This window comes from Balaenoptera borealis (genome assembly GCF_965194805.1).
Source record: "Balaenoptera borealis genome assembly, chromosome: 1".
NCBI lineage: Eukaryota > Metazoa > Chordata > Mammalia > Artiodactyla > Balaenopteridae > Balaenoptera > Balaenoptera borealis.
The window spans coordinates 108,855,369-108,881,552 of NC_138860.1; the positions used below are offsets into that span (position 1 = coordinate 108,855,369).

At 36.1% G+C, this 26,184-nt stretch overlaps 1 protein-coding gene across 3 annotated transcripts in view; it reads left to right on the plus strand.

The window, feature by feature from the left end:
* The window catches only part of DPYD (dihydropyrimidine dehydrogenase), an 815,942-nt gene that overhangs the window by 602,001 nt on the left and 187,757 nt on the right, over window positions 1–26,184 (plus strand). The window contains exon 19 of one of the 3 annotated variants that reach the window (XM_082383235.1): window positions 19,130–24,773. The exons of the other annotated variants lie outside the window; for them this stretch is intronic. Within the exon in view, the coding sequence (XP_082239361.1) occupies window positions 19,130–19,161 (32 nt within the window). The 3' untranslated portion in view covers window positions 19,162–24,773. Of the gene's footprint in view, window positions 1–19,129; window positions 24,774–26,184 lie in introns of those variants that run through there. 3 annotated transcript variants of the gene reach the window in all.

Genomic DNA, 26,184 nt, shown 5'->3' on the forward strand with positions numbered 1-26,184 from the left:
GAATGAAAACTTCATATCTCTCTCTCTGTGAGGGGTGGCCAGGAGTAGCTGGAGGCAATGCCTAATGTTTAAGAGCTCTAATCCTCATAAGCTAAGATCTTCAAGTAGAATTAGAGACTCGAAGACTCCTAGTATCAGTTCACTGGGAATTATGTAGTTTTACATATATTCCATCTGTAAAGAGTGCCAGAGATCAAGGCAAGGAGAAAAAAATAAAACTTTCCCACTTTAGTCTCACAGACTCCCATGATCTGCTAGATTCTGCCAATTTGCCTTTGAAATGTGAACATCAATGCTGCACATACCTTTAGTCCTGAAGAGGGGATTTGCCTAACCATGCAGACAGAAAAAGCAGGGGCAATTCATGCTGGACTGAGATGAGAAGATGCAGAATGGATAGGGAAATAGTTGAGAAAAGGAAAAATAGTAAAAAAGCAAAAATACAATAGCACAAATAAAATCCACATTGCTTTTATGACAGAGAAAAATTGAAACCATGGAAACTCAATTCAGTGTTGTGAAGGGTGGCCTTAGGAATCTCTCCAAAATGTAGACAAATAGAACAGAGAAGTCAATATCATGAAAGAGAAGGTGATGGACATACAGACAACCAAAAACGGAATTCCTGATGAAAGTAGCAGGATGGGGGTGGGGCAGCAGGTAATTAAAGAAAAAATACCAGTCACTATTCTAAGCTTACTTTCTACATTTTAGTTTCTTTAATAGGCACTTTCCATATGTTAATTCATAATGAAAGGCATATATTTTTAAACTTTTTAAACACTCTCCTAAATTAAAAAATAAAAAAAGAATTCACTGATTACCAGAAAAATCTGTAAAGAGACTTACCTAGCACATTCTACAAAATATTTTGAATTACAAGAATAGATGGATAAAATTAGGCTAGCCACAGATATGGTCTCAAGAACACTAAATAGCAGAAGAAAATGGAGTGGCACATATTTTTAGAAGAAAGGGTAATCAAATATCCAAGTTGATATTAATGTGTGAAAATTCTCAGATATACAAGGGCTCAGAAAATATATCATTCTTTAAAAATATTATTGAAGATATATGTACTAAATAACTGAGTGATAAATTACAACAGTGGTTTTCAAATTATGGTTTCTGGACCAGCGGTAAGCATCACCTGGGAACTTATTAGAAGCACAGATTTTTCAGGGAGAACCCCAAGACTTACTAAATCAGAAATTTTGAAGTGTAGGGCCCAGCAGTCTGTTTTAACAAGCCCTCCAGGTGATTCTGATGCACACTAAAGTATGAGAACCATTGAATTAAATTATGATTCCAAGAGTTAGGAGGACATTGCATAAATGTTAAGCTTTTAAAATGTTAACCATATATGTAGGCCTAAATATTTATTGGAAATCGAGTTTCAAAATTAAATGCCTGTGTCAAAACTTAATCCTGAAAAAGAAGCCACAAATATTAACAAAACTTTAAAAGGAAAAATTTATATCTAAATTCCAGATTATTTTAACAAAGGATAATTTGTGAGAAATAACAGAAGTAGGTGGGTGGAAATTCAGGTGTGCAAATTTCTTATCCTAAATCGGAGATGTTTTTTGCTTCACTCTTGACGTAGATAATTTTAAAAACTTGAAACAGCCTTTTGAAAAACTTAAGGATAATTATTATTTGAAGTAGTGAAATTTAAAAAGGACATATACTATAAAATGCCTAGGAATAAATCTAACTAAGAGGTAAAAGACCTGTACTCGGAAAACTGTAAGACACTGATGAAAGACATTGAAGACAACACAAAAAATGGAAGGATATACCATGCTCATGGGTTGGAAGAATTAATATTGTTAAGATGGCCATGCTACCCAAGGTAATCTACAGATTCAATGCAATCTATATCAAAATACCAAGTACATTTTTCAAAGAACTAGAATAAATAATTTGGTGGAAACACAAAAGATTCCAAACAGCCAAATCAATCTTGAGAAGGAAGAACAAAGCTGAAGGTATCATGCTGCCTGGTTTCAAACTCAAAGCTATAGTCATCAAAACAATATGGTACTGGCACAGAAACAGACACATAGACCAATGGAACATAATAGAGAGCCCAGAAATGAACCCACACTTAGATGGTCAATTAATCTACAACAAAGGAGGCAAAAATATACAATGTGGAAAAGATACCCCCTTCAATAAATGGTGTTGGGAAAACTGGACAGCCACATGCAAAAGAAGCAAACTGGACTACTTTCTCATACAAAAATAAACTCAAAATGGATTAAAAACTTAAATGTAAGGCCTGAAACCATAAAACTCCTAGAAGACAACATAGGCAGTACTTTTGACATTGGTCTTAGAAATATTTTTTTGGGTATGTCTCCTCAGGCAAGGGCAAAAAAAGGGAAAACAAACAGATGGGACAACATCAAACTAAAAAGTTTTTGCACAGCAGAGGGAACTATCAACAAAACAAAAAGGCCGCCTAATGAATGGGAGAAGATATTTGCAAATGATATATCTGATGAGTTTCATATGCAAATATATACAAAGAATTCATACAACTCAACATCAAGAAAACAAACAACCTGATTTAAAAATGAGCAGAGGAGCTGAATAGACATTTCTCCATAGAAGACATACAGGTGACCAATAGATACATGAAAAGATGCTCAACACCACTAATCATCAGGGAAATGCAAATCAAAACCATAGTGAGATATCACCTCACACCTGTCAGAATGGCTATTATAAAAAAGACAACAAATTGAAAATATTGGCAAGGATGTGATGAAAAGAGAACCCTCATGTACTTTTGGTGGGAGTGTAAATTGGTGTAGCCATTATGGAAAACAGAATGGAGATTCCTGAAAAATTAAAAATAGAACTACCATATGATTCAGCAATTCCTCTCCTGGGTGTTTACCTGAAAAAAACAGAAACACTAATTCAAAAAGATATATGCTTCCCAATGTTCATAGCAGCATAATTTACAATAACCAAGATTGAAAGCAACCTAATTGCTCATCGATAGATGAATGGATAAAGAAGATGTGGTATGTATATAGGGAGTATTACTCAGCCATAAAAAATGAAATGATGCCATTTTCTACAGCATGGTTGGACCTAGAGGGTATTATGCTAAGTGAAATAAGTCAGACAGAGAAAGACAAATACTGTTTTCACTTATATGTAGAATCTAAAAAAAACAAAACAAATGAACAAACAGAAACAGATTCATAGATACAGAGAACAAACAGATGGTTACCAGAGGGGAGGGGATGGGGGAAGAGAGAAATAGGTGAAGGAGATTAACAAGTACAAACTTTCATTTATAAAATAAGTGAGTCATGGGTATGAAATGTACAGTGTGGGGAATATAGTCAATAATGTAATATCTTTGTGTGATGACAGATGGCAACTAGACTTATCATGGTGATCATTTTCTAATGTATAGAAATATCGAATCACTTTTTTGTGTGTATCAGGAGTGAACATAATGTTGTAGATCAATTATACTTCAAAAACAAAGAAGCAAACTCACTGAAAAAGAGATCAGATTTTACCAGAGGTGAGGGGTGAGGAGATGGGGAATTAGATGAAGGTGGTCAAAAGGTACAAACTCCCAGTTATAAGATAAATAAGCCCTAGGAATGTAATATACAATGTGATTAATAAAATTATACTGCTGTATGTTATATATGAAAGCTGTTAAGTAAGTAAATCTTGAGTTCTCATTACAAAGAAAAAGATTTTTTTTCTTTTTTTTTGTGTCTGTATGAGATGATGGATGTTCACTAAACTTACTGTAGTAATCATTTCATGGTGTATGTAAGTCAAATCATTATGCTGTACACAGACTTACACAGTGCTGTATGTCAATTATATCTCAATAAAACTGGAAGGAAAGAGGACACATATACTTATTTATAATTCTTTTAATGTTTATTATCTTTAATGTTTTAGAATCTATAATTATTAGCCTCTTTCATTCCTATTATTAGTAATTTGAGCGTTATCTTTTATTTCCTTGATAATTCTACTTAGAAGTTATTAATGTTGTTGATCTTTTCAGAGAACCACCTTTTGGCTTTATTGATTTGTTCTAGCTTTTGTTCATTTGCTCTTTTCATTTCTTACCTCTATTATTTCCTTCCTTTTGCTTATCTTGGATTTAATTTGTTCCTCTTTTTCTAGATTCTTAGAATAGAAAGTGGATGTACAGATAATTGGCTTTATACTTTTTTTCTCTTTTAATATAAATATATAAAACTATAAATTTCCCTCTAAGTGTTGCTTTAGACACAGCCCACAAATGATTTACTTACTTATTATGTTTATGGTCTGCTACTACTCATTAAAATGTAAACTTCCCAAGAGCAGAGATATTTTACTGTATTACTTACTGATATATATTCTGTTGCTGGAACAGTGGCTGGCACATAGTAGGTGCTCAATAAACACTGTTGAATGAATGAATATTAAAAATTGGGACCTGACATAAAGAATGGTGGTCTTGCAATATAATTAGAAAATAATATTTTTGAAAGTCATGTTAAGCAGTGTAGTGCTCAAAAGCACAGATTTTTAAATTAATATATTTTGACACCTTGGGAAACATTTATCTCCTGCGTTTTCTCATCTGTATAATAGGAATAAGAATAATGTTTACTTCAGAGGGTTTTTGTGATGGTTAAACTAAATGATATGTACAAAATAAATGGTTACATTTATAAGGTGCTTCCTCTTTGCCAATACTACAAAAATAGTACCAGAATATTTCTGTAATGGAAGTTATTATGAAACTCAGCACACTAGAAAGTTGATTTTTTAAAAAGCACTAAATAAAAATTTTGGATCATTTCAGTTATGAATCTAAATGTACATTAATTACTAAGAAGTTAAATTCAATACTATATTAAAATATCCATCTTGACCAAAGAATAATACGCCAGGAATGCAAGGGTGGCTTAATATTATGAATATTATTTATATAATATCATCAGATTGTTACTTAATGTTGTTCTAGAAGTTATGTGTAACATACGTTACATGAAAAAAAGGGATATGAATTTTTAGAAAATATAGTTACTTATCTGGAGGTGCACTGCTCATATACCTAGGAAATGCAAAATGAAATATTAAATCTTAGAATTAATAAGAGTATAGGACAGTGTAATGACAATGGTGGCACTAAGATATTATATAGCAGCTACCTTTTATTAAAGGGCCCCTTAGTGCCAGGAACTGAGCTAAGCAGCCTTTACAAAGAATCATTTCATAAATGAGGAAAATTGTGCCAGAGACTCAGGTTCATTTTTATTTGAGGCCAAGTCTGACTGATTCCCAAGCCTATGCTCTTGGGGCAGTAAGGCCTGCACCACACAGCAGACATACAAACATGAGTTGCTCTCTTATACACTAACATTCACACTAGCAAAAAAAAAAAAAAAACTTAAAATATTCATCCGGGGGCTGAAAGGAAGAAACAACATAACTGCAGAGCATGGAGAAGCAGATTTGAATAAATGACAAAACATAGTACACCCTTGTAGTAAAATAGGGGTCCCCAAACCCTGGGCCATAGACCAGTACCAGTCTGTGGCCTGTTGGGAACCAGGCCTCACAGCAGGAGGTGAACAGCAGGTGAGCAAGTGAAGCTTCATCTATATTTACAGCCGCTCCCCATCACTTGCATTACCCGCTGAGCTCCACCTCCTGTCAGATCAGTGGCGGCATTAGATTCTCATAGGTGCGCAAACCCTACTGTGAACTGTGCATGCGAGGGATCTAGGTTGCGTGCTCCTTATGAGGATCTAATGCCTGATGATCTGAGGGGGAGCTGAGGTGGTGATGCTAGTGCTGGGGAGTGGCTGCAAATACAGATTATCGTTAGCAGAGAGGTTTGACTGCACAGAGACCATAATAAATCAACTGCTTGCAGACTCATCAAAACCCTATCAGTGAGTGGCAAGTGACAATTAAGTGCATCTGGTGGCAGGCTTTATAGTGGCAAGTGAGTTGACGTACTTCAATTGTACAGCTGCATCTGGTGGCAGGCTTTAAGTCAGAATCTGACACTTATTTTAGTCCTCACGTGGCCCACGCATTATTTTATTTACCACTTCCATCCATGCCTCTTTCCTGCACTGTGCACTTGTCTCAGTCACAGTTTTGGTAAGCCCACAAGCTAACGCGAGCCAAAATGAGTAAAAACCTAACGTCGCTGGAGAGCTTCTTTGAAAAGGGGGAAAGACCCAATGATGAGACAACAGAAGACTCTAAGACTGCGCACAAAAAGAAAGCTGCATTTAAAAGAAAATACCAAGAGTCCTACTTAAATTTTGGGTTCGTTGAAACAGGTGATTCGCATTCTCCAAGCTCGCTTTGCGTAATATGTGGCGACCGGCTATCCAATGAAGCCATGAAACATTCAAAACTGCTTCGCTACATGGAGACCAAGCACCCTGCATTAAAAAACAAGCCTTTGGAGTTTTTCAAAGGGAAAAAATGTGAACACGAAGAACAGAAGCAATTATTGAGGACCACCACTTTGTCAAATGTGTCTGCGCTGAGAGCATCATTCTTAGTGGCTAACTGCATTGCTAAAGCTAAGAAGCCCTTTACTATTGGTGAAGAGTGGATCCTGCCTGCTGCTAAGGACGTTTGTCGTGAACTTTCAGGAGAGGCTGCAGTTCAAAAGGTGCCATGTGCTTCTCTTTCAGCTAGCACCATAACTAGATGAATTGATGAAATAGCAGAGGATATTGAGGCACAGTTGTTCAAGAGGACTGAGTCACCATGGTACACGATCCAGGTTGATGAGTCTACCGATGTTGACAACAAAGCAACAATGCGTGTTTTTGTTCGATATATTTTTCAGGAGATTGTGCATGAGGATATGTTATGTGCACTTTTGTTGCCAACCAACACCAGCTGCAGAACTAGTCAAGTCTTTGAGTGATTACATATCAGGAAAACTGAACTGGTCATTTTGTGTCGGTATATGCACGGGGACAGAGCGGCTGCCACGACTGGACGGCTTTCTGGTTTCACTACTCGGGTCAAAGAGGTCGCTTCTGAATGTGAGTCTACGCACTGTGTCGTCCATGGGGAAATGCTGACTAGCCAAAAAATATCACCTGAACTTAACAACGTTTTGCAGGATATGATTAAAATTATCAACCACATTAAAGCACATGCCCTTAATTCACGTCTGTTCACGCAGCTCTGTGAGGAGATGGACGCAGAGCACACACGTCTTCTCTTATACACAGAAGTGAGATGACTTTCTAAAGATAGATCACTGGCCAGAGTTTTTGAGCTATGAGAGCCGCTCCAGAGATTTCTTTTAGAAAAACAGTCACCACTGGCAGCACATTTCAGTGACACACAATGGGTCACAAAACTTGCTTACTTGTGTGACATATTCAACCTGCTCAACGAACTCAATCTGTCACTTCAGGGGAGAACGACAACTGTGTTCAAGTAGACAGATAAAGTGGCTGCATTCAAAGTCAAACTGGAATTATGGGGGCGACGAGTGAACACTGGGGTTTTTGACATATTTCAAACATTAGCAGAGATTTTGAAAGAGTCTGAGCCAGGGCCTTCTTTCTCCCAGCTGGTGCATGATCACCTATCTCAGCTTTCAGAAGACTTTGAGCATTACTTCCCAACCACAAAAGACCCCCAAACTGGGAAGGAATGGATCCGTGACCCATTTGTGAATAAGCCAGGTGAATTGACTTTGTCCGTGCTAGAAGAGGATCAACTGCTTGAGATCGCAAATGACGGTGGCCTTAAAAGTATGTTTGAGACAACTTCAAATCCCCATACGTTCTGGATTAAAGTCATGGAGGAATATCCAGAGATTGCCACAAAAGCACTGAAATGCCTGCTTCCATTTCCAGCATCCTATCTTTGTGAAGCAGGGTTTTCTGCAGTGACAGCAACCAAAACGAGATTACGGAGTAGACTGGACATAAGCAACACACTTCGGGTGTCACTGTCTCCCATCACCCCCACATGGGACCATATAGCTGCAGGAAAACAAGCTCAGGGCTCCCAGTGATTCTGCATGAGAATGGTGAGTTATGGTGAGTTGTATAATTATTTCATTATATATTACAATGTAATAATAATAGATATAAAGTGCACAATAAATATAATGTGCTTGAATCATCCCCAAACCATCTCCCACCCCCATCCATGGAAAAATTGTCTTCCACAAAACTGGTCCCTGGTGCCAAAAAGGCTGGGGACCACTGTCACAAAAGACTCATTACTGTAAATATGGCATTTATTTCAAATTAAGTTGTATGTTTAATGCAATTATAGAATTACAATAAGCTTTTTTCTAAGACATACAAAACTATTTTAAAGTTCAGAAGCAAGAGAAAATAGGGAAAAAAAGTTACTAAGTAATATTTTCAACCAGAAGAAAGGTGAAAAAGGACATACACAATTGATGATACAAGACAATTGCAAAATTATGATAATTTTAAAATGTTTGCTGGCATAACAATCAATGAAAAACCAAGGAACCAAACAGAAAACCCGGAAACTCTGTATTCCAAAGAACATAACATATTATAAAAGGAGACTCTCAAGTCAATTGGGAAAAGATCTTTTATTAAACTTATAATGAATGGGTAAATTAGCTCCTTGGGAAAAATAATCTAAGTATCTCCTTTCTTCATACTATACATCAAAATAAGTTTTATATTAAAATCTAAAAGAAGAACTGTACTAGATTAAACTATTGAAAAAAGAAAAACGATAGGTGGATAGTTACCCTATTTGGGTAAATGGAAAAGAAAAGCTTTCTAAAGATGAAAGAAATGAAAAAATATCACAGTGAAGACATTGACTGTATCTGCATGTAATTTTAAACATCTATATATTTTTTAAAAGCATGAACAAAACTAAAATATGAATGTAAAAAGTGTTTGTAAGATAATAACGCAGTTGCTTCAGAACCAAGGTGCATGCCTTCTCATTAAGTGAATACCATATAATATAATAGCTCTGTCCTCAACAAAAGGCTTAACAGCCAACATGCTATCACCAGGGAGTTGGCTTTCTAATGACATCCCTCAGTTTATAGCATAATATCCAGGTGTAAGTCAAAAAAGCAGCTCTTTTCTGGTCTGTCTTAAACTAAAGGTGGAGTTTTAAAGTTCTTTGAGCAAAAAAGGAAAATAAATAATAACACAAGGAAAAGAAAACTTTTAAAACTCAGTTTACAGAGACGTGCAAAGTGAAGCAACAGTGAGCTATTTTTAAGTATCAAATTGGTAAAATATTTTAAAGGTAATATTTAAGTCAAAAAATGGTGGTGAAGTAGAGATGTTGACACTCGATTGGTAGAATTGTAACTTGATATACATTTTCAAAACAAAACCTATGCCCTGTATGCCTATTTGATATCATTTAGGAATGCCCCTTAACTTAGTACTTGTGTTGGATTCTCTATTTCTGTTTCCTCCATGTTCCTCGTTCTTAGTGTAATTACTTAGCATATTTTTCTGGAACTTAGCTTGAGAACTTCCTGAGATAGTCTAAGCATACTCATAAATTTTCAGCTCATGCATATTTAAAAATATCTTTATTCTATTTTCATACTTAATAATTTGATTAAGCATAAATTTCCACATTAAAGTCATTTTTAACTAAACATTTTAAGCCATTATACTGATTTATTCTATCAGTTGAGAAATCTGATTGCAATTAATATCTGCTCTTTTAAGATTATATATATTATATATTATATTATATATATATATATTTCCCCCCTTTCAGATCTCTTTACCCCTTGTGATCTGATTTTTGCAGTGAGGATTTTCCTTTCAATTTATTGTTTAGCTCTCAGGTCTTTTCTATCTGAAAATTTATACCTTTAGATCTAAGAAACTTTCTGGTGTTATTTTGTTATAATTTGTCTTCATTTTTCTCCAGTCTTTTTTAGTCATTCTTCTTGCTAATTTTCAAAAATCTTTTTTTTCCTACTTGAATCTTACTGTTCTCTCTTTTGGGAGATTTATTATTCTATCTTTTGGGATATAATTTTATATCATTTTTAATCCCCTAACCTATTATTTTATTGGTAGTTATATTTTAATTTTCTTAAAATTCTTTCTTGTTTTCCAATATTTTCTTTTTCTTTTTTTTTTAAGTTAATTTATTTATTTATTTATTTATTTTTGGCTGTGTTGGGTCTTCGTTTCTGTGCGAGGGCTTTCTCTAGTTGCGGCAAGTGGGGGCCACTCTTCATCGCGGTGCGCAGGCCTCTCACTATCGCGGCCTCTCTTGTTGCGGAGCACAGGCTCCAGACGCGCAGGCTCAGCAATTGTGGCTCACGGGCCTAGCTGCTCGGCGGCATGTGGGATCTTCCCAGACCAGGGCTCGAACCCGTGTCCCCTGCATTGGCAGGCAGATTCTCAACCACTGCGCCACCAGGGAAGCCCCCAATAGTTTCTTTTTTATTGCATGCTGATCTTTTGAATGCAATGCCTTATCTTACTCTTTCTAAGGATATTAACTGTTTGTTTTTTTTCTTTCAGTTTTCCTTCAATTATTATATGCTTACTATTTCCTCCTCATTATTCATTCTTTTATTTATTTTGATGATTTGTTTTGGTTTCTCTAGTTCATGTAGGAGACTTTCTGAAATGTCTGGGGATCCAGGGCTCTTTTTCTTGATTTACTTTTGAGTGTGAGACACTAAAAAGCTGACTGGAAGCTTTGAGTTTGTGAGTGAAGTTGAGCAGTTATAGAGTTTAAATGTAGAATGATTGAACAGTAAGCTGTCCTTTTTATTGGGGCTCATACATATGGGGTCTTTTCTCTAGGAACAAATAGTTTCTTAGGAAAAGAATACTCAAGTCTCCTATCATGGAAGTACATGTCCTCTGATATAAAAGGAAAGGAGGGTGAATGGTGGTCTCAGTGTTCAATATGCAGACTTTGATTTCATTTCCCTACTTTTCATTATCATCTCAATCACAGCCTTCCACTAGTTTTGATATCTGGTGTATCTCTAGTACACTTTCTCCATAAAAATAAATCTCTGGTCTTCAGCGGACTACTAGAAACCTGACTGCAAAGGGTGGGAGAGGGGACCTGGGGTCCTGCTGATTCTACATATCAATCTTCACATGGTGTTCCCATTTTTAGTCCCTTGTGGGCCCTTCATTCCACCGCATTGCTGCGTTCCACAGTCCTGAGCCTTTCTGGGAGTTTCACACCATGCATGTTCGTAGGTTTCTACTACATCAGTTACCACTTCTCAATTCACTTTCCAAGTTCCAAAATTTTTCATCTATAGAAGATACCTTCCTTACTCTCTTTGTCTCCATGAATCTGTGCTTTTTTTCTTTTAATATTTACTTTCTGTCATTAAGGTGGGGTTTTCAGGAAGGAGTGTATAGGTGTGGTGAATCTGCAATGTTTCATAAAAATATGTTACATTTTTAGATAATTAAAAAACAATCCTTTGAAAAATTTCAATGTAAGAACCTTGATACTTAGAGATTCAGCATGTCACATTATATTTTAAATATAAATTCTTGCCATTCATAAGCTCAAGTTCAATGTCTACCAAGAGCTATGGAAAAATTTCTGTGAAATACCATTGTCTTATTAAGAGTGTAATGCATATGTATGTGTATGTGTGTTGTTTTGTCTGTGCGTGTGTACACATACACACGTAATTAAAACTGATATGGAACTAGTAAATTTCCTTGTGCGAGGAAAATATTCTCTGCACAGAATTCAGGATTTTAGATTTCTCTAGCTTTTTGCGTCATTGCCAAATGACAGGAAGCTATTTTTTTTTTCTTAAATGATGCTTTCTTTCCAATTATGCACACCAAATTAGCCTGATTTGGTTGTCCTCATTTTCCTCTACACAGTTTTAGAGGAGAGCAATGGCAGGAAGTCGGCTTGGGGGTTAGTAATACCACCAGGTAATTCAGCATAATTGGAGTCCTGATCTGTGACTTTCTAAATCTGGGCATTGAGTTAAGAACATTGAGGAACATTTAACTAGTGCAGCTTAGTCATGTGTTGTTATATTATCAACAACAATTGTGTATCTCTTTCCCTATCCACTCACCTTCTGGAGTTTTTGGTTGTCCTGCCCTGAATTGTAATGTGGTAAAGGGGCAGTCAAGTAGTAAATGTTAACTTTTAAAAATTGGAACCTCAAAGGACACTGCTCTGTTATAGACTGGCACACTACTTTTGGCTTTGAAGTCCCTGAGTAGGCAGACTTTCATTGACATTACACGTCATTCAAGTCAGAGGGGAATACATCTCTGAAGATGAAAAATATTAAGCCACAATCAAAGAGAAATTAATTTTCTTTTTGATCTTTGCATTTCCTGGAACAGGCTGAGTCATGAGATGAATGACAGTAAACACTTACATGGCACATTAGTCAGAGTTAGTTACGTAAATTGAACTGAACAATAGCAAACTAAATACATAGATCAGCACCACCAAAAGAAAACATGTTGAAGAAAGTGCCTTACAGAGGAAACCTAGAAGGTAAGCTATCAGCCAGGAATGTTCAGTTAAATTATGAAGAAAAGATTGGTGGATTAAGAGACAGTTGAGCATGATCTTGATCAGACTGCATCCAAATGCTAAACTGGCCCATTACTTGAAATCAGTTATTCAAATATATTTATAATGCCTGTTTTATTAAACATGTATTAATTGAATATTTATTCAATAAGTATTCGGTCTTGCTATTTTCAGTTGCTCAGGAATATAGGACTGCACAAGGTAGATAAGCTTTTTTGCTATCACGAAGGTTAACATTCTAATAGAGAAGAGAGGGAATAAATAAATAGGTAAATAGATACCTAATGCAATATAGTGATAAGTTCTGTAGAGAAAAGATCAGAGAAGGGGCAAGGGAAGTATATAATCACAGTTTTAGAAAGTATGGTGGTCAGAAAAGGCTTGAGTTAAATGTGGGCACAAGCCATGTGTTCACCTGCAGAGGCAAGCACAGCACACAGGCCCTGCGATGGCGGGGTGCTTGGGAACAGCAGTGAGGGTATGTGATGTGAAGCAGGGTGAGCAAGGAAGAGAGTGTTTGACAATACGATGAGAGGGGGAACCAGAGGTCATGTGGGCCCTCTGTGGATTTTGGATTTTATTCTAATTTTTAGGGTAGGCATATGACCTGCTTTCCATTTTTAAATCAAATGTCACAGTAGCTATTCTGTGGCAGACAGAATGGAGGCAGGGAGATCATTTTGCCAGCTAATGCAGGAATCCAGGCCAAAGATGATGGTGATTTAGACTAGTGAGGTAGCAATGGAAGCGATGGAGGGTGGGGATGTTGCATTCAGGGTATATTTTATAAGTAAGTCAGGCTGAGGGATTGGGTTTTGGAAATGAGAGGAAGGGAAATTATAGACGATTCCAAGTAGTTTGGGTCAAGGATCTGAATGAATAATGGTGCCACTTAAAGTGATGGAGAACCCTGAAGAAGAACAGCTTTATGGCAGGGGAGTGGGGAAGAAGATCAGTAGTTCATTTTGGATGTGTTGGATTTACAATGTCTATTAAAAATGCAAGTGAAGATGTATAGTCACTGATTGGATATTTGATTATGAAGCTCAGGGTAAAGGAAGAGCTTAAGACATAAATAGAACATTCGGACTGTAAACAGTGTATGGTATTTAAAAATCATGGGACCTGACGAGATACACTAGAAATGCATACAGATCAGATAAAGAAAAGAAGAGATCCAAAGACTGTTTCAACATTCTGTGATCAGGAAGAGTAGGAGGATCCAGCAAAGGAAGCTGAGAGGAGGAAGATTAGAAGGCATAGTATGGCAAGTACCATGCAATAGCTGTGCACGTGTGTGTGAATCAAGAAGAGGGGAAGTAACGCGTCAGGGAGAGGGACAAAGCAAAGGTTTCCTGGAAGAAGTAAAGATTGAGATTAATCTTCAAGGTTTTAGGCTTATAAATAATTGGCAAACTACTGTCCACCCCTCCTAGAGTCTAATTCTTGTCCCTTTTAGAGGTGTGTACATTCTTATAGGAAATACATGATATATACTCAGATAACTCAAGTAACATTTCAGAATTTCTAGAGCACTTTCACATACTCACAATAACCCTGTGTGGTAAATGCTTATAAATATTGTTACCCAGAATTAATAAGGTTAACAAATTTGTCCAAAGGCACAATTGAGAGTAGACCTCTTGCCTTCTGAGTCCTACTTCCCTATTCTTTTCACTCCACCACCTGTTGCAAGAGAAAATGTGGTGAATGCCAAAAGATCAACTCAAAGAAAGCTCTGTAGGAGCTCCATGGAGAGAGAGCTCACTTCTCTCTGGAAGGATCAGAGAAGGTTTGTGGGAGAGGTATCATTTTTAACCAGAATTTATAAAATGGATAGAATTCCAGGATAAAAGTTGCCTTACAGTGGCATCCCAGGGCCCTGCATGATTTTGTCCCAGCCAAGTCAACCTCATCTGTTGTCATTCCTTACAGCTACCCTGGGCCATGATCAACCATGCTGAGCTACTCACACATCTACATGATGCCAAGCTCTCTCTTGCTGATGCACCTACAAACATACTGCTCCCTTAGACATAGAGGCATTCCTACCGTAAGAGCCACTCCTTCATGTATTCTTCAAGACAAAGTCCACTGTTTTACTTATATGCCCCCAAACACTTTCGAAGGCCCTCCCCCTGAGCCCATGCATACCGTGCACCTCTCTGTCACGGTTCTGTGGTATTCTACTTCTAATTTCTTGTCTGTCCTCCTTAGACTGTGAACTTCAGGAGAGAAGGACTTGCCTAGCATGTAATTGATGCTAGTCCCACATACTGGATACAGTGGTCACTAACACTGATCACTCCTTGTCCCCATGGGGCTTCTAGCATAGCAATCCTTAGTAAATGCTCATTGGACATTTAGTTATTATTATTATGATCATTGTTAATGAGTATCTGTACTTTGTTCATATAGTTCCAAATTACTTGCACTTAGATGTATGTATCTGAGCTAATGTTTATTTTGCTTATTTTAAAGTAAAGTTTATTTTACTTCATTTTATTCTTTAAAGTATAAGCTTCTAAAATAAAGATTGCCTTAACTTTATGGTGTATAAAGTCTCCTGTGAGCAAAATGGGCATCCAGTAATAATTCACAGGCTATGATGACAATAATTTAGTCTGTGCTTCCTTCAAAATAGACATTTTCTCCAACTTTACTCCTAAAATTCAACAGGAAAATTGAAAAGATTGCTTGTGAAGTTTTTGTTATATGTATGTTTCATTAGACATCATCTTATCCTTAGAATCTTATTACTAAATAATTTTGTTCCTGACCTGTACGGACTCCAAGAAATTGGGGGGCTGCAGGATTCCAAATAATGCAAATGACATATATCAGACAAATAAGACACCTGCATTTTAATGTATGTGAATTCATACAAGAAAGAGGACAAGAGTGAGAGAGCTGGATAAATGTTTCACCAAAAAAAGCAATAAACACAGAAATCCTCCAGGAAAACTGGTATGGTAATTTAATCACATATTGACAATATATATTCCTAGACAAATGCAAAAGACCTTCCAATTTATAAATAGCTTACTACCTTCCTTAGTCCTCTCCAACACTTCTTAAAGCCCTGCCGGGTAAACACTCAAAAGTAAAGATTTACACTTTAAAGCTTTAACTGCCATTTTGCAGTCACTATGGAGGTAATTTCACCGTATTAAAAAATGATATCTTGTGAGAGGGAATAGTTTATAGATGAATATCAATGTTGCCCCATTAGTATGTTAGTATAGTTTTTAAACTTCTGTGTTGATTTTCTGCATTCCTTTTTTTGCAAAGATTTCAGGGATCAGAAAATATTGAGTTTTAGCCTTAGCCCTGTTGGGCCCATGGCAAACCATGTTTTGAAAGGCTTGATTATGTTGGAAAATTACATTTTTTAAATTCACCTCTTTGCTGGAAACTACTAGCTAGTTTGCCTTGAAACTGACTTTAATTCTGAAATTGTACATTATGAATTTAAAATATAGTCACCTACGAGTTATTTTTCGAAATAACTATTTTATATTTAATGAACGGGAATATCAAGTATTTCTGTTTTTTTAATTTTGTGGTACCACATGTAAAATGCCCTTATTTTGTCAGGTAACTTTAGGGTTAAAGTCTTGCACATTGATTTTAGCTCAAATATAATTTAAAAACTAATTGTCACTCCTTCAAAACTGATGAGAAAAAGTGCACTTTGTTTATTTTACTACAACCGAAAATAAAGACCAGTGATAGACCACATGCAATTTATCTGATCTCAGAGACACCTTATAATCAGAAAGTTCGAGGTGTTTGTTGTTAAATATTCTAGAGAAATTATCCCTGTAAGTCTGGTCAGAGCGATAGCTTGTAAGTAAAGTATCTTTTCCACAGTCAAAAAAAGCTTGAAATGAGTAAAGATCACTACGTCATTAATCTACTTAAAGATTAACCTTTTAAACAGCCAAGATTTGTAACATACTTGTTCTTATTCAAAGTTCAATTGTGTTCAGCACCAAGGAAAGTTTTATGATTGAGTATATGTAATTATAGTGTATGAAGATTTAAAAATAACTCAAGGGATTGGACAAAGTTTTCCAGTAGTTAATCATTAATGAAGATCTTAAATCTGTGCTTTAAATACAGACAAAACTACTTATAATGGTCTCATTAGTGCCTTATTAAGGTTATCTATTTTGGTATTTGTCAGGAGAATTCAGATGGAAATGAACTCCTTAACATATTTAGAAAGGGTTGTTGATCATTTACTCAGATAAAAGACATACTATAGCTGATTAATTGTTGTGTAAATAAAGATTCAAACTAGAAGCAACAGAATATGCTTCTAGCTAAATGTAGCCCTCTCAAAAAAAATAAGCTTCTATGCCTGTGCTCTCTGCCATCTTTTAATTTGTTTTTATTAATTTAGTCAGGAAATAATTTTAGAATGTAGTGGAAGTTGGAGAAAAAGTAGAGAAGAAATAAACATGACTGTGAGTTGGGGTTTTTCTAGGACGTGACGGAGTGTCAAATTGAGTTGAGACCTTTCACAGATGTTCAAAACTTGGGTTTTTAAAAGAGAAAAATGTGCTTGTTTGCCTTTGACAAAATCTGTTGCCCTAAATTCAAATTGCAGGAAACAAATCATCTTTCAAAAAGAGGCTCACAGTTATCTCAGGGTACTGGTTTGCTCTTAAAACGAACACTGTGATATAAGGGCCAATGAAGCTACAGTTACTCATATAAAAACACTTCAGAGAGAAGAATACAATGAATGTTAAATCCTAAGAGACCATGCTTGAGGTCAATTATTATTATTCAAAGTGTGGAAGTCCTTCGATTTGAACACCGTGATTCAGTCGTTCACCAAGTGGGAGAATGGGGAATACAGACAATTATTTTGGAATGTGGTGAAGTAGAAGACAGTGGTGAGTGGGCAATAAGTTGAAAAATGGTCTGTATATTTATGCTTTAGTAATTTGTTCTCTACATTCTTTTAATCAGCATTCATGAAATTTGATGCTTTCGCAGGGCTTTCAAAATATAGTATCATCAGAGTGTGGAAAATATGCAGATTTCTTGAAAAATATTGAATTTAAAAAGACAGCCTCTTTGACTTGTATTACAATTTTACCTTCAATGCACATTACCTCTTCCAAAATGATAAGAGGAGGCTACGATAAGATTACCATATCTGATTGATCTCTAAAGCCTAAAAAACCTACTTACTTAATGTTTTTCTCAGCTGGTCTTTTTCTTCTAACCCCCAAGACTATCGCTGACTGGGCATATTGAAATAAACTCCCACCTGATTTTACTTCCATGATTTCTCTCCCATCTTCTGTCTATTCTTTCTTTACACTACAGACAACTTTCTTTAATCTTCAAACTCCTTACGCCCACAAACTCATCCCTAAGCACGTTTCTAGCCTTAGTTTTTTCTGCCTGCCCACCTCCCTAGACTCAGCTGTGCTCCAGTCACAGGGAACCACTCTCTGGTCTTCAAATGCTCCCTGGTCCCCATGCTTCTTGCTTATCTCTTGCTTTTCCCCTGTCTGGGGAAATCCCAGTTTTTCTTCAGTGTGCAAACAAATCTTCTCTGGGAACTCTCTAGCTAAATTAGATGTTCCCTTCAATGGCTTCCACATACTCTCCATGTGCTTCTGTCAAAGAAGTCAATCATTTGTGTGGTTATTATTTGTTTACATTTCTCTCTTAGTAGTCTGAAAGATCTTTTAGCGCATAAATGCTATATTGGTCAATTTTTTTTAAAATCTTCTATTAGCAAAGTCGCTGGTATGTAGTAGTAGTAGTAGATACTCAATAACAGTTTAGGGAATCAACACAAGAGACAGATATTAAGTAAAGAACAGAAATCTTCCTGACTAAAATTACTCAAAACACATAAAACAGTTTGTGAGAGAACATATATAACTAATTCCTTTAAAATGTTCAGCATAGGCAGGGCTGTACTCTAGAAGAACTTAACTAAACAAAGTTTTTGTTTCTCTCACTTTTACTTCCTCTTTTAGCAGACAAATTCCCAGTGTCCATATTGCCTTTCGGTGTTTGAGCCCAACTTTTGTCTCCCAAGCCCCACCTTGAGGTAGTGATTGCCTGTATTCCAAATATTTTCTGGCCCCAAACTCACAGCAGAATTTACCTGTTCTATGTTTTATCCCCTCACAGACATCATAGCTGTCCATGTGAGTGAGCTTTGGCGTAAATGGCTTAGCTAATTAACTTCCACAGATAATGTATGTATATTTTACTTAGATTCTTCTGGAGATCTGTGATGTAACCCAAAGGAGTAGCTCATATACGAGGAGTGTCAGCACTTGGTTCAGAAATGCAAGGAGGCAGGTTTGGGGAGAGAGGAGGATGGAGATTTAGAGTTTGTAGACATTCTTCTGCAGTAGCATTCTGTCTTTCAACACCACAATAGCATAGATCCTTGGGGAAAGTGAAACTCATTCTCCCACTCTTTATGAATTCAGACTCCTAGTGGAAGATTATTAGGTGCTTAGTGATTCTGCTGCTTCTTGCTAACTTTTCCAACCTCTTTCCTTCCTTTAAGAAATATATATGCCAGGCAATCTGCTGGAATGAAGTGAAGGAAACATGTACAGCCCCAGGCCTTCAAGGTAATGGGAATAACCTTGAAGTAAGGGAATAACTCTTGAACATTTAGAAGATAATTGCAATTGTGCTAAGTGAATGAAGAAAACTATCAATTAGATGAGCATCTCTCTCCAGCGTTTCAAAATAATATCCACAGAGTTAGTGTTAAATACTATTTTTTGTGTAGTTCACACACTACAATCTTTGTGGATTAAGTGTCTGGTAAAGGCAGTTTATGTCCAAATACAAGGTGCCTAGGATTATAAGGCAATCCTCTATTTTGAGTGAGATGATTGAGAAAAAAAGCTTTCAGCCAATTTGAATAAATAAATTGTACAGATGTGAAGAAAAATTTCAAATACTTAATAATAATATTTAATATCATAATTTCCTTATACATACATAAAAGTACATTGTGTATAAAATAATATGTTAATTTGGAAGTAATCTTTCTCATGTTCATTTCATGAACAATCTTATTCAAACTCTCAGACACACCATCAATAAGTGATTTCTCATCAATGAAGCTACTTTTTAGTTACCCAATACAGTTTTCCTAAAGACATTTTTACTTATATCTAATATATTTGCCATAAAACAGTTTCGGAATCATATGTAATTTTGTCAGTGAAAATTTTATATCACGCTACAAATGCCAGTTCACCTAAATTTTGGTCTTTTTTCCCCTTTATCATGTACGGATACATTCATGATCTTGACAACTTTTAAATTTTAAATTGATTTTTATTCTGATATCCAGCCTTTTCAGTTGTGAGGTCATTCCCCACCATGCAAGAATAATGATTAAATAATTTAAAAAATATTTGCCTGCTTATAATTCTATCAGATAAATACTGACATATCCAAAATATCATATTAAGTTGTTTCCTTTTCAAAATAAGTTTATTGGGAGAGTACAGCATAATTGAAAGACTAGCAGGGCTTGAATATAGGTAACTCTCTTCTGAGTGGGATAATTTGAGGAGTTAACAGTTCATCTTCAGTTTGAGTGCTTATGTACAGTTGAATACTTTAGCTCAGTTTAAGTGAATTATTTAACAGTGTGTTGAATTATGCCCCCCCCCGCCCCCAAATTCATGTTCACTATGAAGCCCTAGTTCCCAGTGTGTTTGGAGACAGGACATGTTAAGAAGTAATACACTTAAATAAAGTCACAAGGGTGGTGCCCTTCTAAGAAGAGGAAGAGACACCAGAGTGCTCTCTCTCCTCCATGTGAGGACATAGCAAGAAGGCTGCTGACTGAAAGCCAAGAGGGGAGCCCTCCCCTCCTAAGGAATTGAATCAGTTGGCACCTTGATCTTGAACTTCCCAGACTCCAGAACTCTGAGAAATAAATTTCTACTGTTTAAGCCACTCAGTCCATGGTATTTTGGTATGGCAGCCCAACCTACCTGATTAATACAATGAGTAAGTACACATTTACAGCAAGCAAGCATTAATGGTAAAAAGCAAGTTGTCATAGAACAGCATCTGGGGGAAAAGACATAAAATGCTTCTCCTTTTTATGGCTAACTGTGGTACCCTTGGATGGCAGAAATTACATCCATGCATTGGTCCCAGTTGAGGCTGGGAAAGAGAAGAGACTTAAGCAGTGAGTGACAAGGCTACCAGTAATATAACAAATAGTCCTCATACCAAATCATTCCAAATTGTAATAATCTCAAAGCCAATGGCTTTGACACTTCCAAATTATTATCAAAACAGACATTATTGTTGAAAATTTTTACCTGGATAATAGAGGAATATGTAAAAAAGAAGGTAAAAATCAGTAATTCTATCCTCTATTCACTATTAATATATGTGTGTGCATGCATACATTATATATATGTATGTGTATACACACAAGCAATTTATATTTTATCATCATAGAAAAACACTATATATTCAATTTTATTTGCATTCTTTTTCACTTAAAATTATGTCATCATAAGTACTTTGCCATGCGATTAAAAATTATCATGATTATCATTTGTAATAGTTGCATAATATTCCTAGATTGCCTACAATATAAGAAAAAATGGCAAACACACTGAAAAGTTATTATTAGCTCAAAGATCTAGCCTTTGGAGCAAGTGGGGAGCCAGCCAGAGCTGTTGACAAGTATATTCTTCTTGAGGGACTAATGGTGACAATTCCCAAAGAAAAGACAACTGCTGAGTCAGATTTCTCCTTGGTGTGATCCTTGTCCGGAGCACAAACATTGAGCTCCCCCAATAGCTAGTAGGGACCTTGTGCTTAGCTAACAAAGCTGACAGAAAAGCCAAAGAACGTGCCTCCATATGACACTCAGACCTCCCAGGCTCTTCTCTCACTTAATCCTCTGAAGAATCCTAGTGAACACTTCAAGATAACAGCACCAAGATGCAGACAGGGGAAGTGGTTGTCCATGTATGCTAAATGATGAGATCAGAATTAAAGGACTCTGATGTGATGTTAAGTACAATATTCTTTCATTGACAAGAAAGCTTCTCCTCAGTGGCTTAGCAGAAAGCACACTGCTGAAAAAAAGGAATCTAGCACCTGATCTTTCGGACTGGCTATGGAGTTTTGTGAGGTTGTTTTCTAACTCTGCACTTCTTCAGAGCCAACAGACATGAAATCAGGTCTTAATCCTACTTATTCTCACGAAAATTAAAGAGTGATCTGGAATATAATCCTTTGCAGCCTACAACTTCAGGCTGCCTTGAAGGCTTGTCCCAGCTCAGAGAGGAAAAAAAAAAAAAAAAAAAATGTGTTCCCAACTCCATCTCTCTTTTTAAATCAGCATTCGAGCTAAGATGCTGAGCTCTTCAGGAACTTTCTGCTGTGGGTCAGTTAAATTACTCTGACCTAAATAAAACTCTTGTTTCTCACTAGTCTGCTAAAGGGAGGGGCAGAACTAGATGATACAGCATTCATCTGAAATATTCACATAAAAGATGAAGAAAACTGCAAATCCACCAGAGATCCCTTGACGAGGTATAATGAAGTATTGAACTGAATTGCATGGGAAGGCCAAAGATCCAGGACCCTGAATTTCAGGCCACAGCAATGTTATTTAATCAGGTCCTGGGTGACACTCCTAGAGTCTGTCTGGATGCTTCCCGTGCACTCTGTCCGTGGTGCAGAGATTTCTTCTCCTAGCAGCTGAGCGTTCTGAGCACAGCGGCACTATTTTTCATTCCCTGGCTAGTATTCGCCCTTGACGTCCTAAGCCAAGTGGAAGTTGCTGCCTAGGGACATTTATTAATACCCTTCTGAACTCGGACGAATCATACAGATTTTATAGCACAGTATTTCTCTGAAATTCATATTCTATTAAAATTATTATGAGCTAATTCTTAGGAAACTTAGATTAAGTTCTTCATTTCTGGAGATCTCCATCTTTTTTAGCTTAAAAAATCTGGTAATTGGTAATAACTTTAGTCAATACTGCTATTTGTCTAAATTCATATGACTTAAAAGTAATTTTTACTTTTACTCGAAGTACAATATATTACTTTTCTCAATAAAAATGTTGTAGAATACATCTGATATGGAATGTCTAATTTATAAAATTCTGAGTGGAGGAATCAAACTTATACTATAATAAAGGAATGGGGTTTTCTTAGAAAACTGATCATCTAAGTGGAGAATACTAAATGTTCTGACTTATGAATAGATAGGTTACGTGTTTGAAATTGAGCTAGTCAGTAGGCGACCTGAAATGATTAAATAAATATTGTGTTTAAAAGTTTAGTGGAAAGATTAAAATACCAGATTTATCTCAAATCAGTATTTATATTAAAAATACATTACATCATAGAAAATAGACAGTGAGGTTGTTTATACATCACAGTAACACAAATTCTGCTATGATTAAATTCCCAGAGATGGGGCTGATAATGACAAATGTTATTCTTAAAAATATTTTTGTGGGATATATTATATTTGGATGTTAAAGAGACTGATTCAATTCTTTATCCTTTAAACATATTTGTTAGAGAGCCTACCATGTGCTAGGTACTGTTCTAGACTCTTAGCAAACAACAATGAGCAGGACGGGAGGTGAGGAATAAACAATAAATAAGGATAATCTCAAATACTCCTAACTGTTATGAATATAGAAAAACTAGGTGATATAATTTTGATAGAGGAAGAAAGGGGTGGAGCTTTAAATTGGGGCTCAGAGTAGGTGCCTCTGAGAAATAACATTTGAGCTGAGACTTGTGTGAATAAAAGGTGCCAATCATGCAATCATGTGGATACTTATAGCACCAGGCAGAGGGAAGAGGGCATTCAAAGGACCTACTACCACGAGTTTAGGAATTTAAGAAACAGTAAATACTAGTGAGGCAGAAGTATGGTGAACCACAGCAAGAGTAATAGGGTGTAATTTATAGTTAGGATTCCCAGCATCCAATAAGGCAGTGTCCAAGGATAAAAGGGATAGTGAATAAAAACTGATTTGCCATTGTCATCTACTGGGGGGAAATTGAAGTGGTTTTCTAAGAAAAGACAACACACAATATAACTGAAAACCATAATGTTTTATCTTTCCCTAACTAAATCTTTGACACATGATGGAGAGTAACGTTTCTCTAAAAACAAAAACATTTTTAGGTCCGGAAGTCTCATCATTGTTTGTATGCAAGCTTTGCGTCAATCAAGAAATCTCTGATATGTTGATAAAGACAGAGCCCAAGGTTGTAATCAACAAAACCAGGTTCAAGTCCTGGTTAAATACTGGTAGCTTTCTGGTGCTACCTTGTGCTCACTTGATCCATCCATCTATAAAATATGATAATAGTTTTGAGGGTCAATTGACATTTAGGAAGCTTAAATTAGGGACAATGATGGGAAGATTTATCACTACATAAAAGCTCAAATAGAACTTAAGAATGTATCTCAGACATTTGTCTTACCTTAGTAAAACAAATATGATAAATCAAAACTGTATTGTTTCAATGAATCGTCAGAGTTTTCAATTCAGAAACTTGTAGACTGAGAAGAGAAATTTGCCATTTGTGTATTAAAAATCAGCATTGTCAATCACAGCTGTCTATAGCTAACCGAAAATAGCTGGATCATGCTCTGGTTCTGGTCGTTTCAGCCTGATTCTCACTAGTGCAGCATTGATCTGATTTCATCTTTAGTCATTATTTGGGTAAAAAACTAAGATGATAGATGATATCAAGGCCATTTTCTGCTATGTTATAAGGACTTGACATATATAAAAATTTTGATCACCAAGTGAAGGGGGTAATTTTTCAATTATGTGAGATATACGTTTAACATTTTGTTTTTATTTTTGCCATAATCTTCGTCATACTCAATTTCATAAATGCTTTGTCAGGCTCAATAAAAGGGAAATGTAGATTGCTAACCTCTATCTATTAAACCAGAAAAGTCAGATGGGAAAGAGAAATGTATTAGTTTAGGAAAAAAATGCTAATTTTCATATCATGTTTTATTCTTAATCACCATAGAGGATGTAGGTTTTCTTCATTATAAGATTGATCCTCACTATATTTTCTTTTTTTTTTTTTAAACATCTTTATTGAAGTATAATTGCTTTACAATGGTGTGTTAGTTTCTGCTTTATAACAAAGTGAATCAGTTATACATATACATATGTTCCCATATCTCTTCCCTCTTGCATCTCCCTCCCTCCCACCCTCCCCATCCCACCCCTCTAGGTGGTCACAAAGCATCGAGCTGATCTCCCTGTGCTATGCGGCTGCTTCCCACTATCTATTTTACATTTGGTAGTGTATATATGTCCATGACACTCTCTCACCCTGTCACATCTCACCCTTCCCCCTCCCCATATCCTCAAGTTCATTCTCTAGTAGGTCTGTGTCTTTATTCCCGTCTTGCCACTAGGTTCTTCATGGCCTTTTTTTTTTTTTTTTTCCCCTTAGATTCCATATATATGTGTTAGCATACTGTATTTGTTTTTCTCTTTCTGACTTACTTCACTCTGTATGACAGACTCTAACTCCATCCACCTCATTACAAATACCTCCATTTCATTTCTTTTTATGGCTGAGTAATATTCCATTGTATATATGTGCCACATCTTCTTTATCCATTCATCCAATGATGGACACTTAGGTTGCTTCCATGTCCTGGCTATTGTAAATAGAGCTGCAATGAACATTTTGGTACATGACTCTTTTTGAACTATGTTTTTCTCAGGGTATATGCCCAGTAGTGGGATTGCTGGGTCGTATGGTAGTTCTATTTGTAGTTTTTTAAGGAACCTCCATACTGTTCTCCATAGTGGCTGTATCAATTTACATTCCCACCAACAGTGCAAGAGTGTTCCCTTTCCTCCACACCCTCTCCAGCATTTATTGTTTCTAGATTTTTTGATGATGGCCATTCTGACCGGTCTCACTATATTTTCTTAAATGTAAAGAATAATGGCTACAGAAGTCTAGAAACCTCATAGCATCATTGTAGCAGAAGATTCTAAGTATAGAGTTACTAAATTGCAAGCCATTTGTTTTTAAGTTTGTAGGAATCATTACCCGTCATCTCATCTGTATTATATTTATTTCTCAATACAGATTAAAGTTTTTTTCCACACTTTTCCCCATATTGTAATCATGGTGGGGAAATTCTATTTCAAACCTCAGATAAAAACCTTATAGTGATTTCATGTGACAGAATTTTATCTGGGTTTCAAGAAATCCTAATAACAGCATTTACAATTCTTCTATGCAATTTCTCCTCTTCTTCTTACTGTAGAAATATGGAAAACACGTTCCTGGTTTAAAAAGCTAGAAGAAAAAAAAATCAGCAGTTTAATCTGAGTGTTAGGAAAAGGATCACAAATCCTCCTATAGTATTTTGTATTTAAGCTAGTTTCTGTAAAGGCCCCTGACATGCCCCCTGGGAGCTAAATATTGACAAGCATGCTTTGGCAATCAAGATCAAGCTTGTTGAATTAACACAGCTCAAGTCTTGCATTGACACTATAACCCAAGACTGAGAACTCTTATCTTACCCCATTTATTTTGGCTT